At 42.1% G+C, this 17,500-nt stretch overlaps 2 protein-coding genes across 5 annotated transcripts in view; one reads left to right on the forward strand and one right to left on the reverse strand.

Moving 5' to 3' along the window:
- dennd2da (DENN/MADD domain containing 2Da) overlaps nt 1-4,063 on the forward strand; it is a 30,055-nt gene extending 25,992 nt beyond the window's left edge. For all 3 annotated transcript variants that reach the window (XM_027155198.2, XM_027155199.2, XM_027155200.2), the window contains 3 exons: nt 868-949; nt 1,597-1,839; nt 3,679-4,063. In XM_027155198.2, coding sequence (XP_027010999.1) covers nt 868-949; nt 1,597-1,839; nt 3,679-3,743 — 390 coding nt within the window. In that variant the 3' untranslated portion in view covers nt 3,744-4,063. The remainder of the gene's footprint in view (nt 1-867; nt 950-1,596; nt 1,840-3,678) is intronic.
- Nucleotides 4,064-7,088: 3,025 nt separating this feature from the next.
- si:ch73-61d6.3 (occludin) overlaps nt 7,089-17,500 on the reverse strand; it is a 26,033-nt gene continuing 15,621 nt past the window's right edge. Inside the window, exons 6-8 of one of the 2 annotated variants that reach the window (XM_047800234.1) lie at nt 16,856-17,027; nt 16,427-16,468; nt 7,089-7,485 (exon numbers count right to left, since the gene is read on the reverse strand). In XM_047800234.1, coding sequence (XP_047656190.1) covers nt 7,441-7,485; nt 16,427-16,468; nt 16,856-17,027 — 259 coding nt within the window. In that variant the 3' untranslated portion in view covers nt 7,089-7,440. Of the gene's footprint in view, nt 7,486-13,015; nt 16,052-16,426; nt 16,469-16,855; nt 17,028-17,500 lie in introns of those variants that run through there. The other variant, XM_047800233.1, reaches the window with a different exon arrangement.

Raw genomic sequence — 17,500 nt, forward strand, 5'->3', positions numbered from 1 at the left:
TCAGTTATTATAACAGGTTTATTCCGTTCCTCTGTCAGTTATTGTAACATGTTTACTCCGTTCCTCTGTCAGTTATTATAACAGGTTTACTCCGTTCCTCTGTCAGTTATTATAACATGTTTACTCCTTTCCTCTGTCAGTTATTATAACACATTTACTCCGTTCCTCTGTCAGTTATTATAACACGTTTACTCCGTTCCTCTGTCAGTTATTATAACACGTTTACTCCGTTCCTCTGTCAGTTATTATAACATGTTTACTCCGTTATAACACATTTACTCCGTTCCTCTGTCAGTTATTATAACACGTTTACTCCGTTCCTCTGTCAGTTATTATAACATGTTTACTCCGTTCCTCTGTCAGTTATTATATGTTTACTCCTTTCCTCTGTCAGTTATTATAACAGGTTTACTCCTTTCCTCTGTCAGTTATTATAACATGTTTACTCCTTTCCTCTGTCAGTTATTATAACAGGTTTACTCCGTTCCTCTGTCAGTTATTATAACATGTTTACTCCTTTCCTCTGTCAGTTATTATAACATGTTTACTCCTTTCCTCTGTCAGTTATTATAACATGTTTACTCCTTTCCTCTGTCAGTTATTATAACAGGTTTACTCCTTTCCTCTGTCAGTTATTATAACAGGTTTACTCCGTTCCTCTGTCAGTTATTATAACAGGTTTACTCCGTTCCTCTGTCAGTTATTATAACAGGTTTACTCCTTTCCTCTGTCAGTTATTATAACATGTTTACTCCTTTCCTCTGTCAGTTATTATAACAGGTTTACTCCGTTCCTCTGTCAGTTATTATAACTCCAACACTGAGTTCCTCACACATTTGATGATCTGATTTTCTCTGTTTGTAACAGATCGGAGACGAAGACTCGGTTCTGCCTCACAAACTGAGGGAGGAAATCCTGCAGGCTCTGAGGAGCAGGAGCGAGAAATCCAGTCAGTCTCATTTACATCTCTCATGTCTCACATCTAACACGCACACACACACACACACACACACACACCACAAACACAGACACACAAACAGACACACACACATACGCACACCACATACACAGACACACACATATGCACACAACTCACACATACACACACACGCACACAGACACACATGCACGCACATTACACACACAAACACACACATATATACACACTACACACAGGGACACACATGCACACCACATACACAGACACACACATATGCACACAACTCACACATACACACACACGCACACAGACACACATGCACGCACATTACACACACAAACACACACATATATACACACTACACACAGGCACACACATGCACACCACACAGACACACACACACACATATGCATGTACAGCACATACACACATACACACACAGGCACACAAACACACACAAAGACACACCCATACACACACACCACACACATGTGATCACTCCTGGTCTTTCAGTGTCACTAATTTATTTTTGTTGATGTTTATAATAAAACTTTGTGAAGTTCAGCAGCGTTGGTTACTTCAGTGAAGTGGTGATCGTGACCTCAGTGAGGTTAACTAGCATTACATAACTCAGTGTAATGTGTCTGTGCTCTCAGGTCTGGAGGAACTGAACTGCATCGTCCCTGAAGCTTTCCTGCCGTTTTTCATCAAAACCGTTGGCCATTTTTCCAAACACATGGTGAGGAACGGTGCAGACGCCACAGCGCACTTCCAGAAGAGGAGCTTCTGTAAAGCCATCGAGTCCAAAAGCATTCGACATTTTGTAAAGAAGTTTGTTCAGACACAGATGTTTGACCTGTTTATCCAGGAAGTGGAGCAGAGACCCACCTCCCAAACAGGTGAGATACCGTGTGATCAGACACGCCCACTGTGTGATCAGACACGCCCACTGTGTTTATACACGCCCACTGTGTGATCAGACACGCCCACTGTGTGATCAGACACGCCCACTGTGTGATCAGACACGCCCACTGTGTGATCAGACACGCCCACTGTGTAATCATACTATGTGATCAGACACGCCCACTGTGTGATCAGACACGCCCACTGTGTAATCATACTGTGTGATCAGACACACCCACTGTGTGATCAGACATGCCCACTGTGTAATCATACTGTGTGATCAGACACGCCCACTGTGTAATCATACTGTGTGATCAGACACACCCACTGTGTGATCAGACACGCCCACTGTGTAATCATACTGTGTGATCAGACACACCCACTGTGTGATCAGACACGCCCACTGTGTAATCATACTGTGTGATCAGACACACCCACTGTGTAATCATACTGTGTGATCAGACACACCCACTGTGTAATCATACTGTGTGATCAGACACACCCACTGTGTAATCATACTGTGTAATCAGACACACCCACTGTGTAATCATACTGTGTGATCATACACGCCCACTGTGTAATCATACTGTGTGATCAGACACACCCACTGTGTGATCAGACACGCCCACTGTGTAATCATACTGTGTGATCAGACACACCCACTGTGTAATCATACTGTGTGATCAGACACACCCACTGTGTAATCATACTGTGTAATCAGACACACCCACTGTGTAATCATACTGTGTGATCATACACGCCCACTGTGTAATCATACTGTGTGATCAGACACACCCACTGTGTGATCAGACACGCCCACTGTGTAATCATACTGTGTGATCAGACACACCCACTGTGTAATCATACTGTGTGATCAGACACACCCACTGTGTAATCATACTGTGTGATCAGACATGCCCACTGTGTAATCATACTGTGTGATCAGACATGCCCACTGTGTAATCATACTGTGTGATCAGACACACCCACTGTGTGATCAGACACACCCACTGTGTGGTCAGACACGCCCACTATGTGATCAGACACGCCCACTGTGTGATCAGACACGCCCACTGTGTAATCATACTATGTGATCAGACACGCCCACTGTGTAATCATACTGTGTGATCAGACACACCCACTGTGTGATCAGACACACCCACTGTGTAATCATACTGTGTAATCAGACACACCCACTGTGTGGTCAGACATGCCCACTATGTGATCAGACACGCCCACTGTGTGATCAGACACGCCCACTGTGTAATCATACTATGTAATCAGACACACCCACTGTGTAATCATACTGTGTGGTCAGACACGCCCACAGTGTGGTCAGACATGCCCACTGTGTAATCATACTGTGTGATCAGACACACCCACTATGTGATCAGACACGCCCACTGTGTGATCAGACACGCCCACTGTGTAATCATACTGTGTGATCAGACACACCCACTGTGTGATCAGACACACCCACTGTGTAATCAGACACACCCACTGTGTAATCATACTGTGTTATCAGACACGCCCACTGTGTGATCAGACACACCCACTGTGTGATCAGACACACCCACTGTGTAATCATACTGTGTTATCAGACACGCCCACTGTGTGATCAGACACACCCACTGTGTGATCAGACACACCCACTGTGTGATCAGACACACCCACTGTGTAATCAGACACACCCACTGTGTAATCATACTGTGTTATCAGACACGCCCACTGTGTGATCAGACACGCCCACTGTGTGATCAGACTTTGCCCTTTTAAATGAGATTATTACTCTTTTATTCAGTATTATATCTAATAGTTCTTTTTCTGTCCTGCAGGTTTTTTTGAGCGGAAGATCACCGAGTATCACAGGAAGATGAGAGAGAAAGCAAAGAAACACTAAAACTTTATAAATGTGTAAAATATACAGAAGCTGGATGTCAATAATGTAGACTGTAGATAGAAAATGTTCATTATTTATCTAAGTTCTATTGTAAATTTGGGGCATGTGTGTATAATGGCTTATTAGTAATTGTGTGTGTTTAAAAACTATATCATCTGTAGTGTGTGTGTGTGTGTGTGTGTGTGTGTGTGTGTGTGTGTGTGTGTGTGTGTGTGTTAAAATATTATTTTGTATTTTACTTTTAAATTTTGGACAATTTAAATTGATAGTGACAGGTTTTCTAAAACTGAGCCATAATAAAACTTTTTTTATAATGTGGAGTACTTTTTATTTTTAATGTTGTGTATTTATTAAATTAAACCATGTAAATGCCATAAACAATTAATCGACACAAAGCAAAGACTTTATATCCATCCATCCATTGGATATCTTCTACCGCTTATCTGGGGCCAGGACGAGGGGGCAGCAGTCTAAGCAGGGACACCCAGACTTCCCTCTCCCCAGACACTTCCTCCAGCTCTTCCGGGGGAATACCGAGGCGTTCCCAGGCCAGCCGAGAGACATAGACCCTCCAGCGTGTCCTAGGTCTTCCCCGGGGCCTCCTCCCGGTTGGACATGCCCGGAACACCTCCCCATGGAGGCGTCCAGGAGGCATCCGGAACAGATGCCCGAGCCACCTCAGCTGACTTCTCTCGATGTGGAGGAGCAGCGACTCTACTCTGAGCTCCTCCCAAGTGACTGAGCTCCTCACCCTATCTCTAAGGGAGCGCCCAGCCGACCTACAGAGGAAACTCATTTCGGCCGCCGATCTCGTCCTTTCGGTCGTGACCCAAAGCTCATGACCATAGGTGAGGGTAGGAACGTAGATCGACTGGTAAATAGAGAGCTTCACCTTGCCGCTCAGCTCTTTCTTCACCACAACAGATCGGTATATCGACCACATCACTGCAGAAGATACACCGATCCACCTGTCGATCTCCCGCTCCATCCTTTCCTCACTCGGTGAACAGGACCCCAAGATACTTAAACTCCTCCACTTGAGGCAGGAGCTCTCCACCAACCTGAAGGGGACAAGCCACCCTTTTCCGACTGAGAACCATGGCCTCGGACTTGGAGGTGCTGATTCTCATCCCCGCCGCTTCACACTCGGCTGCAAACCGTCCCAGTGCACGCTGGAGGTCCTGATTTGAAGAAGCCAACAAGGACATCATCTGCAAAAAGCAGAGATGAAATCCTGTGGTCCCCAAACCGGACTCCCTCCAGCCCCCGACTGCGCCTAGAAATCCTGTCCATATAAGTAATGAACATGACCGGTGACAAAGGGCAGCCCTGCCGGAGTCCAACATGCACTGGGAACGAGTCTGACTTACTGCCGGCAATGTGAACCAAACTCCTGCTCCGGGCGTATAGGGACCGCACAGCCCTTAGCAGAGGGCCCCGGACCCCATACTCCCAGAGCACCCCCCACAGGTCACCACGAGGGACACAGTCGAATGCCTTCTCCAGATTCACAAAGCACATGTGGTTGGGCGTTTTTTTTAATTCAGGGAACCCCTTTGTTTAAAAAACCTAGAAAAGAAATGTTTTAGTGTAGAATAGAACATAGAGTAAAGTTTACTGATCATAAGCAGGAGTTATTATAGTTGTTAAGCCTATTCTGTACATTTCTGTTTAAGATTCAACTGAATTAACCCTAACGCAGTGTGGTGACAGAGTTGTGTGTGAATCGTTTCTAAAGTAACTGAAGCAAAGTGCTTAAGCTGATCGGTTTGTAAAGTAACTTAAACTTGTGTGTTTGTTATAATTCTGTTAAGATTCTGTTAAGTAACTGAATCAGCCCGACGCAGTGTGGCAGTAGAATTACAGCTAAAAGTGTTTCTAAAGTAAGTGAAACAGTGACAGTGTAAAGATCCCGACGCACCACGGCTCTGTAGGGTGTAAAGCAATAACCCAAGGTAGTGTGGTGTTGTCTGACTGTCACAGTGTTATAAACGTACGGTTAAGTCCATGTGCTGTGGTGAAGTAAACGGTTAGGCTTTAATGCAAAGAAACCCGACGTACTGTGGTTTTGTCCGACGTACTGTGACTGTGTTACATTTTAAAGTGTTTGTGAGTGTTTGTGACTGCTTGAGACTGTTTGTGAGTGTGTGTGAGTGTTTGTGACTGTTTGATAGTTGTGACTGTTTGTGAGTGTTTGATAGTTGTGAGTGTTTGTGAGTGTTAAGTGTTACTGTAGTTGACCTCGAGGCCAGACAGAGTGTGTCTGTGTCTGAAGCAGTGAGACTTTTGAGATGTATTGTGTTTTTTTTCCCCATTTGCGTCTGAATACTGGAGCTGTAAATAAATAGACTAACGGTTAACTAGACAGCTTATAGTCACAGAAACTGTGTAAAGTTTAAAGACTCAGATTTTAGGAAAGCTGTGAGTTTGTAAAAATGGAACAGCTGATTAAGTACATCGCTAAACACGGTTCTCAGGGAATGTTTGATGGAATAGAGAACATGGTGGATAAACCGTATGAGTATGAGGGCTATTTAAGTTTGAAAATGACCCTAAAATGCAACAAAAAGGACAGATTGCCAATGCACTACAAGCAGTTCTTGCATCGTACAAAGTCACTAGAAAGGCTTTAAATGCATTGAAGGCTGAAAACGAGCAACTGCAATCTCGACTAGATGATGGGATAATATCTAAAAGTGATCACCAGACTAGTGAGATGATGTGGAAAGAAGAACAGATTAGGATGCAGAGTGAGATTGCATGCTTTAAAACTAACAACAGCATGTTTAGTTCATCTGTCATGTCACCTTTATTGTCACATCACTACAGCACATGTACCTTGGGAGCGAGCTCCAGACATTACACAACCATTTACATACAGTAGTAAGAAACATAAACAGAACAATTTACAAACAGGTTAAAAAAAATGTGCAAATGCGGAAAATGTGGAAAGGATGCAATGTGCTCATACACAGTCAGTACACACAGTGTAGTACTAGACATATATATAACCATACATATATGTATAAGTATAAATATAAATAATATATATAAGTATAAATATTATATACATGCAATATATATATGTATCATGTAAAGTGCAACAGACTGTACAGATACAGAAATGTCCTGTGGTACCGATAGCTTATTGTCAGATAGATTGTTATTTTAAATTAAATGCAGTGTGTGTGTGTGTTTGTATAGTCCAGTGTGTATTGATGCAGTACGAATGCAGTGTGCATGTGTGTGTGTGTGTGTGTGTGTGTGTGTGTGTGTGTGTCTATAGTCCAGTGTTGAACTGTTGAATATTGTAGAAGTATGCTGTGTTAGTTATGGCTGTTAATTAGTCTGATGGCCTGAGGGAAAAATCTCTCCCTCAGTCGACTGGTGTGGGATCGGATGCTGCGGAGACGTCTTCCTGAGGGGAGCAGAGAGAGCAGTCTGTGGAATGGGTGGCTGGGGTCATTAGTGATCCTCCGAGCTTTCCTTATACACTGCCTGGTGTATATGTCCTGGAGGGAGGGAAGCTCACCTCCAACAATGTGGCTGGCAGTTCGCACCACCCTTTTCAGGGTTTTACGGTTGCCAGCGGTGCTGTTTCCAAACCAGGCGGTGATGCAGCCCATCAGGACAATCTCTATAGTGCAGGTGTAGAATGTGCTGAGGATCCTGGGGCTCATTCCCAAAGTTATTTAGCTCATCCGGTAGAGAGGCGGCAATGTTCACAGTCACTGGTTTCCATCTGTGGAAACATAGTTCAAAGATTTAGAGGAAGCAAAGTCTGCTTGTCAGTTCCTGATAAAAATGGCACAACTGAAACTAGCAGCAGTAAGACATCTGTATGTGGTATGTGGAGTAATCAGGTTCCTGACATGTTAGACAGTGATGAGAACTCAGACAGAGATTCTCAGTCAGTCAGGAGTCAATACTCTGACTGTACAGTTAAGTCCCCCATGGCTCCAGTTCACTTGACTACGACTATGTGTGCTAATGAAGAAGCGGAGGAACCAATGACCTCTACTGTGGTCAGAGGGTTTAATCCCAATGAGCTAGAAGCTGTGATTAAAAGTATCGGTAAATTTGATCCTGCCAAACAAGATCCATTAGACTTTCTAAAGGTTTTCGAGCTATATGCTGACATTTACTAATCCACAGATGGTGATGTGTGTGTGTGAAAGTCAAAACTAGAACTGCCGATAAGTTAGAGAGGAAACAAGCACTGCTTGAAGTCCTAGGTGTAATGTCAGGTGACTGGGGTAAGATATCTGATGTACACATGAGGACAGGGAGCACCCCAGGGCATTCTCACAGCGATTATTGGAGACATTTAAAACTTTCAGTGGCAATCCTGATATCACACCGAATGATGTCAGTTTTAAATCTGCTTTGATTAACAAACGTGACTCACTCACTCGATGTTTGTAACCCATCTCTCTGATTATAACGACATCATTACTACAATCACACAGTTTTTCAACAACAATGCTAAGACAAAGAGTCCCATCCTGTTTACAGTAGGTGTTAAAAATCTCATTAAGAATAGAGCCAATAAGGTTTCCTGGAAAAATGAGACCTACACTACTGCAGATAGAAAGGAAAGACTACCCCCTCGTAACCCTGATAACCCCCTGGTGTGTTATTCATGTGGCAAATAGAGACATATTTCAAGGGAATGCAAATTTTCCCTTAAGAGTCCAGGCCCCAAAACAGATTTACACCAGTTACAGTAAACAGACTGAGGACGGAGCTCAAACATCTCTGTAACTCCTTGTCTGGTGTTTTTCACCAAACTACTCAACAAATTTGGCAAAGTCAGAAAAACAAAATACATTCTGGTCAGAACGTGCACCATCACAAATTTGACAGTAGTGATGACGGTGTGGTAAAGAATTACCACAATGAGGTCCCATGTTCTGCTCACCGGGAGAGAACATGCAGAGATTCACGTCACAAAACTGTCAACCTGGTAAGAGATCATTCCACATAGGTCCATTAATATCATAAAAAACTGATGGCAGTCATCAGGGCCGTGTAAATAGGCAAGTTTCTGTTGTATGTGTTTGTAATGTTTTTTGCGTGCTGTGTTTAAAAGGGGGGGGGGCATTATGTTTTCAACTGTTTTTCAGGTCAAAAAGAAATAGATGTGGGGATGGACTAGGAAGGCAGCTCTCGTGACAGCATTAAAGGTACAGCAGTGCCCAAAGCTGTCCCAAAGTGCTTATCTACAATGGATCCAGGTTCGGGTCTTGGTGAACTTTACAGCATGATCTCCAGACCCAGATGAACAGTGTCAGGAATGTATAAGGTCTCTTTTCCACCAAAAAGTACCGGGTGCTGGTTCAGAGCTAGCGCTAGTGCTGGTTCAAAGTTGGTTCCACTGGTGAACCTTCTAAGAACCGGTTTGCCTTTCCACCGGCTAGAGAGCATCACAGAGCCGAGTGTGACGTCACTGTTTACGTGTCACGTTACACAGCAATGTTAGCGCAGCAGCGACAAACACAAACACAACAACGATGGCGGATGTTACTTTACTGTTAATGCTCATGGCTTTGTGAACCTACATTAACACCCAAACGCGGCGAATAAAACGTGTACGTGCGGCTCCGTGTAATCTGTATAAACGGAGGTTGTGATGGAGAAAGTACATAACGTTATTTTATCATTAACACAGAAAAAATTTAGCCTTAGCATGTAGCTACCTACTGTATATAAGAACTTGCTCGGGGTTCTTACCGACTCCGACGGACCCAAAGTACCTCATGTATTTTGTCACTGCTATGCTGGAATAAACTTCTTGTCTTTATTAAGATCTTCAACATCGTCGTCTTATTTTTACACTACACATTTTTATTTCTTACAGACGCCAAGAAGGTCGGGTACTCTACACTGCCATTTGGCCCATAAGCACAAATAACAGTGAGAGACCTCTCCCCGACCTGAAAGCGCAGGGAAACGACCCTCTTGTTCACCTTCAACACATGGCTGCTGAGCTGGGGGGGCTATGAGCCCACACCAGCCCGCTGCCTCTCACCGCGGGCAACTCCAGAGTAGTAGAGAGTCCAGCCTCTCTCGAGGAGTTGGGTTCCAGAGCCCAAGCTGTGCGTGGAGGTGAGCCCAACTATCTCTAGTCGGTATCTCTCAACCTCCCGCACCAGCTCAGGCTCCTTCCCCTCAGCGAGGTGACATGGCTTGTCCCTAGAGTCAGATTTTGTGTCCAGAGATTGGGTCGCTGAGGCTCCCGCCTTCGACTGCCACCCAATCCACATTGCACCAGCCCCTTACGGTTTCTCCTGCTGGTGGTGGGCCAATAGGAGATCGGCCCCACGTTGCTCCTTTGGGCTGAGCTCGGCCGGGCCCCGTGGGGTAAGACCCGGCCACCAGGCGCTCGCATGCGAGCCCCAACCCCAGGCCTGGCTCCAGGGTGGGGCCCCGGTTGCACCATACAGTCACGGACCTTGCTTTAATTTTCTTCATAAGAGGTTTTTGAGCCGCTCTTTGTCTGGCCTGTCACCTAGGACCTGTTTGCCCTGGGAGACCTCACCAGGGGCAGAAAGCCCCAGACAACATAGCTCCTAGGATCATTCAGGCACGCAAACACCTCCACCACAATAAGGTGGCGGTTCAAGGAGGGGAAGACTTTATATTTTGTGTTTATTTTTTGTCAAAAGTGCAAAATGAAGTATTTCTTTGTGTGTAATAACAATTCTGTGAATTAGAGATGTTGTGAATAATGAATGCAGATTTAATTATTTTCGTTATAAAGGAATATTTTGGTGAAAATGACATTTACAACCAACACACCACTGCAGTAGTAACATTGTCCACTGGGGGTCAGCAAAACACTCCACTGATCAATCACAACTTCAACACAAACGTTTTAAAGGTGATTATGGAGTGATTTTGTGGACAAAATTAAAAAGGAATTGAAAATTATATCACAATTGCGTTTCCTATTTGTTGCTGTAAAAACCGTGACATCATTAAAACACAAACCGTTTGCATTTCCGTTTACTTAAAGGAACAATGTGACAAATTTCAAATGGAAAAGCAAAATTCATGTGCAATTGAATTTCCTGTCTTTCGAGTTACGACCCTGCTGTATTTTAATCTCGATATCAATTCCCCATTTGCTGTTTCACTTCCTCTGGCATCACGTACAGATCCTGACAAAACTCACATGTGATCACAAACTCTTTTACATTTGTGTTTCAAAGTCTGCACATAAACCTGATTATATTATGTGCCGTGTTTGTGTCTGGATGTGACGTCATTCACAGTCGACCGTCGGCCCGTTAGAGTGACCGTTATTCACTCTTTAACACAGTGCAATGACAACCAACTCTGAATTTGTGCCTAAATAAAGTAGTAAAGTACTGAACACCGCTAAATCAGCAACACACCACAACCAATCACGTTCTGATTTACTCTCTTCACACCACCACTGGACCCATTGATGTTGCTGAAATCGTTTCCACAGAAAGCAGAACTGAACTAACCCTTAGTGCTGACTACAGTCCATACAGGGTTACCAGACTGGGCTTGAATCTGCGACTAATGGTTTTTTAATCGTATTTTGCAGTAGCCTACATATTACACTGTGATAGAGCGAGTAAATCAGAACGTGATTGGTTGGAGGTAGACCGTGCCACGATTGGTCAGCGCCACGAGACGGTTGTCCGATTGGCTGGAGTAGACGGTGGGCGGAGTCACCTATTTGTGGATTCTTGTGCACGTCTTGACGTTAGAAATGTTTCAAATCCACAAATGCACAGAACGCGATTCACTAATAAATACAATTAAATATATATTTATACATATTTTTTTATTTGCAAATCCCATTTTATTTATTTGTGAATTTCATTTCTTTTTGTAAAATTTGTAACATATATTTACGGTTTGCTTATTGTGCATTTGTTGATTTAAAAAATATTTGTGAAACTCTTTATATTCTTCTTTAGAAAACTCTTTATATTCTTCTTCTTTATAATCTTTATATAGATCATAGTGTATTTATTCAGAATAACGAAACAATTCTGACCCCATAGGATACACCCTGGACGGAGTGCCAACCCATCACAGGGCAAAGACTTTAAAGACAGCTGCAGTGGTGCACATGGAGGATGTTCAGAATATGTATGTGTGTGTGTGTGTGTGTGTGTGTGTGTGTGTGTGTGTGTGTGTGTGTGTGTGTGTGTGTGTGTGTGTGTGTGAGTGTGTGTGAGTGTGTGTGAGTGTGTGTGAGTGTGAACTGATTAAGCTGCATGACTTGGGTCACACTGTAATCCTCTACAGATTTAACCTTCACTCTGTTTGGGTTTAATAATAAACACTGACTTCACATTCATTAACACAAAAACTAAAACAAATTAAAAAACCTAAACTTGTTTTTGTGTGATGAAGGTGTGTGATGAAGGTGACTGATGAAGGTGAGTGTGTGTGATGAAGGTGTGTGATGAAGGTGAGTGACGAAGGTGTGTGATGAAGGTGAGTGTGTGTGATGAAGGTGTGTGATGAAGGTGAGTGACGAAGGTGTGTGATGAAGGTGAGTGTGTGTGATGAAGGTGAGTGTGTGTGATGAAGGTGTGTGATAAAGCTGAGTGTGTGATGAAGGTGAATATGTGTGATGAAGGTGAATGTGTGTGATGAAGGTGAGTGATAAAGGTGTGTTTATTTAATCCTTTGATTATAAATATAAAAACAGCGTAATTAAAATGAAAGCATACGATTAAAATTTAAATCAGTTCATTAACATCGCATTTCTGGAGTGATGACGTCATTGCGTCAGGGTACATAGTAATATTTCTTATCGTGCTTTCTCACGGTTACATTTCGGTGCAATTAAAAGCTAAATTTGAAGTAATTTATTCCGGATGTTATTAAATATAATCGATCACTTTAACTCGGGTTTTTCCGTCATATTCCGCATGGAGCCGAAACACAAGCTGCAGTGCAGATGGACGCCGCTAGATGGCGACAAGACAACAAGATCTGATCTGACTACATTAGACAAAGTTTAACAAGTGCAATTCGGTGGTTTTGAACTTTATGCGACTGCGACCCACCTAAAGAGATAAATATTAATATGATGTACATTTCTTCCCATGTTTTGTGTCACTCAGAGACAGCAGCAGGTCTCACTGTAGAGCTGAATTTATCAGAAATGACATTTAATAATCAGTTCTTATATAAACACGATTATTCAGCATCACTGTATAAATAATACAGAATTATTAAGTATCAGTAACTAGTGCACAATTATCACTGAACAAACATTAATACAAACTCAGTTTATTCAGCAAAAATCATTTTCTTTAAACACGTCATTATGAAGAAAAAAAGGAAAAACTAAACACAAACTGAGCATTTTATGATGAATCATTATTATTTTGTAGAAAAATAAAAATATACAGAAATAAACCCAGAAATCTAAGAGGAAAGTAAACATGCGTCTGATCTGGCATCATAATTAATCATCAGAAACACAGGGCAGTGACGAGGCGACGACGACGACGATAATTAATCTGATCTCTTCATATCACACAGATTTCATCTATATTGATGATGTAACAGCACGTACTTACACAGAGCTGCACAGTGGCACATTTGTTCAGAAAAACAAACGAAAAACAAATAGTGTAGAATCTCAGGCCTTACTGTGGAGTCAGGAGTGTGAAATACAAGCTTCTGATTGAAGAATAATTCAGTACGGTGTGTTTAATGTCACAATTATATAGTGGAGATTTTTTTTCTATAATTACTTAAGATCACAGTGAGAGGCTCCGAAAAAAAACCAAAACCCAAAACTTTATATAAAATTTGATGTTGTGAAATTTACAAGATGAAATTAAATACAATAAAATACACACAAAACTGAAAAAAGACTTAGTTAAACAATAAGGTAATTAAAACTCTTTGTATGTTTCCTCTTACAGCGTCTCAGACTCAGAGGTTTTGGGTTCAGTGGCTAAATACAAGAAAATGAAAAATACAATAAAAAACTAAAAAAAAAAAAAAGGAGATTAGAACATTAAACAAAAAAAACACTAAACAAAAGAATTCAGCACCAAAAAAACAAACAAACAAAACGGCCTGAATATTAACTACACGATAATGAACACACACACGTCAGGAAGCAAGTTTAAACACAGATTAAATCATGGAGTGGATCATTTACACAACTTCATCATTTACACACCTTCATCATTTACTTCATCCAGGAACAGTTCTAGCACTCAAACACTGTCTGTGTCTATCTGTATATGTGTGTCTGTATGTGTGTCTGTATGTGAGTGCATGTCTCTGTGTGTGTGTGTGTGTATGTGTGTGTTTATCTGTATGTGTGTGTGTCTGTATGTGTGTTTATCTGTATGTGTGTGTCTATCTGTGTGTGTCTGTATGTGAGTGTGTGTCTCTGTGTGTGTGTGTCTGTGTGTGTCAGGTGTGTGTGTGTCTGTGTTTGTCAGTGTGTGTGTGTGTGTGTCAGTGTGTGTGTCTGTGTGTGTCAGGTGTGTGTGTGTGTGTCAGTTACAGTAAATTACTGAGCGATGTGGTGATATGGAGTCTTTGTGTTTATTATTTTCCTCTAACAATGTTATGCAATATAGCTGATCATAAGCACACATACCTGCCCTGAACACACACACACACACACACACACACACACACACACACACACACACACACACACACACACACACACACACACCCTTTTTATCACCTAAAGTACAATTATCTATATAGCTTACAAAATGCAGCATGATTCACACTGGTCTTATCACACTGAGCCACACCTTTACACTTACACACACTAGGAAGTCCTCACAGACCTGAGCTACACACACACACACACACACACACACACACACACACACACACACACACACACACACTCACACACACTCACACACACTCACACACACTCACACCAGACCTGCCAACCTTGGAAACATGTTTGAGTAGCAGCTTTAGCGACGCGGCGCGAGGTCAGGCACATTTGCTGGTCAGTGTTGATTAAGTTCACATGCTCACTCATCACCACTTATTACTTAGCACATAGTTCTCACTCACCACCATATCTAGTTATTCTACATACAAGTAGACCATGAAGAACTCTCTTATTGAAAAGGCAACATATAAAAACTACTTTAACAACTCTTTATGTATTGGCATAAGTTAGATCTAATGAACTAAACAGTAACTTCATATCTGACATCACACACATGTGTTAATGTTCTCAGTAATAATGCAGGACTCTAGACTTCACTATGGTTCTGACTGGCTGATCATATAATAACACCTCCCTCATCATTTCTACTTTCTGCTTCTATTTCCCTGCTTTTCACAAACAAATATGATGTCCATCAGATGTGACCTACAGGAGGCAGTAACACTCGAGTCAGAATATGATCGATATTTAAAAAATGACATTAGTTTCGTCATGTTATAGCATGACTGCGTGCTATAAAAGGGACACAGACGCTCGCGGATATTGACGTCTGCGTGCTCGTGTCGGTTTGTCTTTTCCGTTAAAGTACGACGGCGATGCGTTTACAGGCATGACTTACGTTTCCTATATAAATACTGGTAAATAAAGTAAAACTTGATCTGTGTGTAAAAGTTAAACTTGAGGCACAACACCGGACACTTGGGCACGTGCCCCAGTAAAGGAGTCTAACGACGCCTGTGGTTCAGCAGGATTATTAAAATGGATGAAATTCACAATTCTGGCCGTTTACCTTTGAAACGTTAAGTCATCACTTGTAAAAAACAGTCACTGTAAGAAGAACTGAAGACGGACAGAGACAGATGGAAACCACATCCGTTTTGACGGCTCTCCGCTTGTAGCGTTGAAGAGTTTTAAACTGGCGCTCTGATTGGTCGAGTTATTATTGTCCCAGGTTGCTGCCCAATGCGGTTACACACATAGGCACATTGCCTGGTGCACTAATGCAGACAGTTGGACTCAAAGGCATCAATGTTTCTTTACAATGTGTATTTTAAAGTGACAAATCGTAGCAGTGTACTTTGATGTCTGAATGCGTATCTGCTACACAAAATGCGTGAAGGTTGGCAGGTCTGCAGACCTGAGCTCCACACACACACACACACACACACACACACACACACACACACACACACACACACACACACACACACACACACACACACACACAGAGGGTTTGTTAGGTTAAAGTTCAGCTGGAGATTTAGGACTGAGCTCTGTCGTATTCCTTCACCATGCGTTTGATGTGGAACAGTTTCTGACGTAGGTGACGGCAGCGCTGCTTTTTCTCCTGATAATCCGGCATCTGAAACACAGCCGTCGCCGTTAGCGACGTATTTACTACACTAGCACATCACACCAGTTCACAGCATCCAGCCAACATCTCACCAGGATGTCATTATAACCAGATACACAACTTTTAACAAACACAAACTAAAATAATAAAAGGAATAAAACACAGAACAGAATGATGGAGTTGTCGCTCCTTTACACACCTGAGTGTGTGTGTGTGTGTGTGTGTGTGTGTGTGTGTGTGTGTGTGTGTAAACCCTAACCCAAACTAATGACTAATGATTATGAGAAAGATCTGACTGTAAACAGTGAAAAAACTGGATAATAAAGAAATAAAGGACTAAACAAAAGGAAAGAGAAGTGTTATGAAGCTGTAATAATCTCTCACCCGTTTCACGTCTTTCAGACGATTAAATTCCTCTGCAACAGCCTGGAAAATAACAAACATATGTGATGATCAGTTAATAAATCAACAGAACCCTGGTAATAATAATAATAATAATAATAATAATAATAATAATAATAATAATAATAACAAAAATAATAATAATAACAAAAATAATAATAATAATAATAATAATAACAATAATAAAAAGCCCCGCCCCATTATACACAGCCCCCCCAACCCCCATGTGTAAGGTACATGTTCTGTTTACAGCAAGGTCGTCACGGTAACACTGACCTCCTTCTCCTACAGTGATGATTATCATACCGTACTTTTACATTAATGAAGCTGAAAAGTGAAAAACAAAATCCAAGGGAAAAAAAAAGATCTGCTGTAAAGCTTCCAGTGTTTATTGTTGAACTGGTTACTGACCTGGTATTTACTCGTCCCTTCGCTCAGCGTGTCGAGCTCTCGGCTCAGTTTGTTCAGCTCGTCGTTGATGTCGTCGATTTCAGCACACAGTTGTTTGTACGAACGCAGATCTGAATCAAACTCCCTCTTATACTCCTGTCTCTGAGAGCTGGACGTGATCTCTGGGTACACACTGAGACACATAAAACACACACTTCAGCTGTGAATACACACACTCACACAACACAAATTGTGTTTTATTTTTATTAATATTAGATTTGATTCATTAAGCAGTTATTTTCACTTCACTTCACTGAGTCGCATCACGAAACAAACTGTTTTTACTGTACAGATGATTCAGTTTGACTCTTTTGACCACAGAATGATTAAATCCACGTCTCAGCAGGTTTGAGGTTAAGAGACATTGAACATATTCAGCCCAGAGATACCATACAAGAAGAATGATAACCAACACACACACACACACACACACACACACACACACACACACACACACACACACACAAAAATAAGATAAACAGTTTGTATTAGATTTCTTCCTGTGCAGGACGTTCGGGTACTCTGTCCGACTCAGAGACATTTCCTGCTGCTGAGAGCACAAAGAACAGGAAAGCAGCTTTGCAGAGGTCACACACACACACACAC

The sequence above is a fragment of the Tachysurus fulvidraco genome, chromosome 14, assembly GCF_022655615.1.
Source record: "Tachysurus fulvidraco isolate hzauxx_2018 chromosome 14, HZAU_PFXX_2.0, whole genome shotgun sequence".
NCBI lineage: Eukaryota > Metazoa > Chordata > Actinopteri > Siluriformes > Bagridae > Tachysurus > Tachysurus fulvidraco.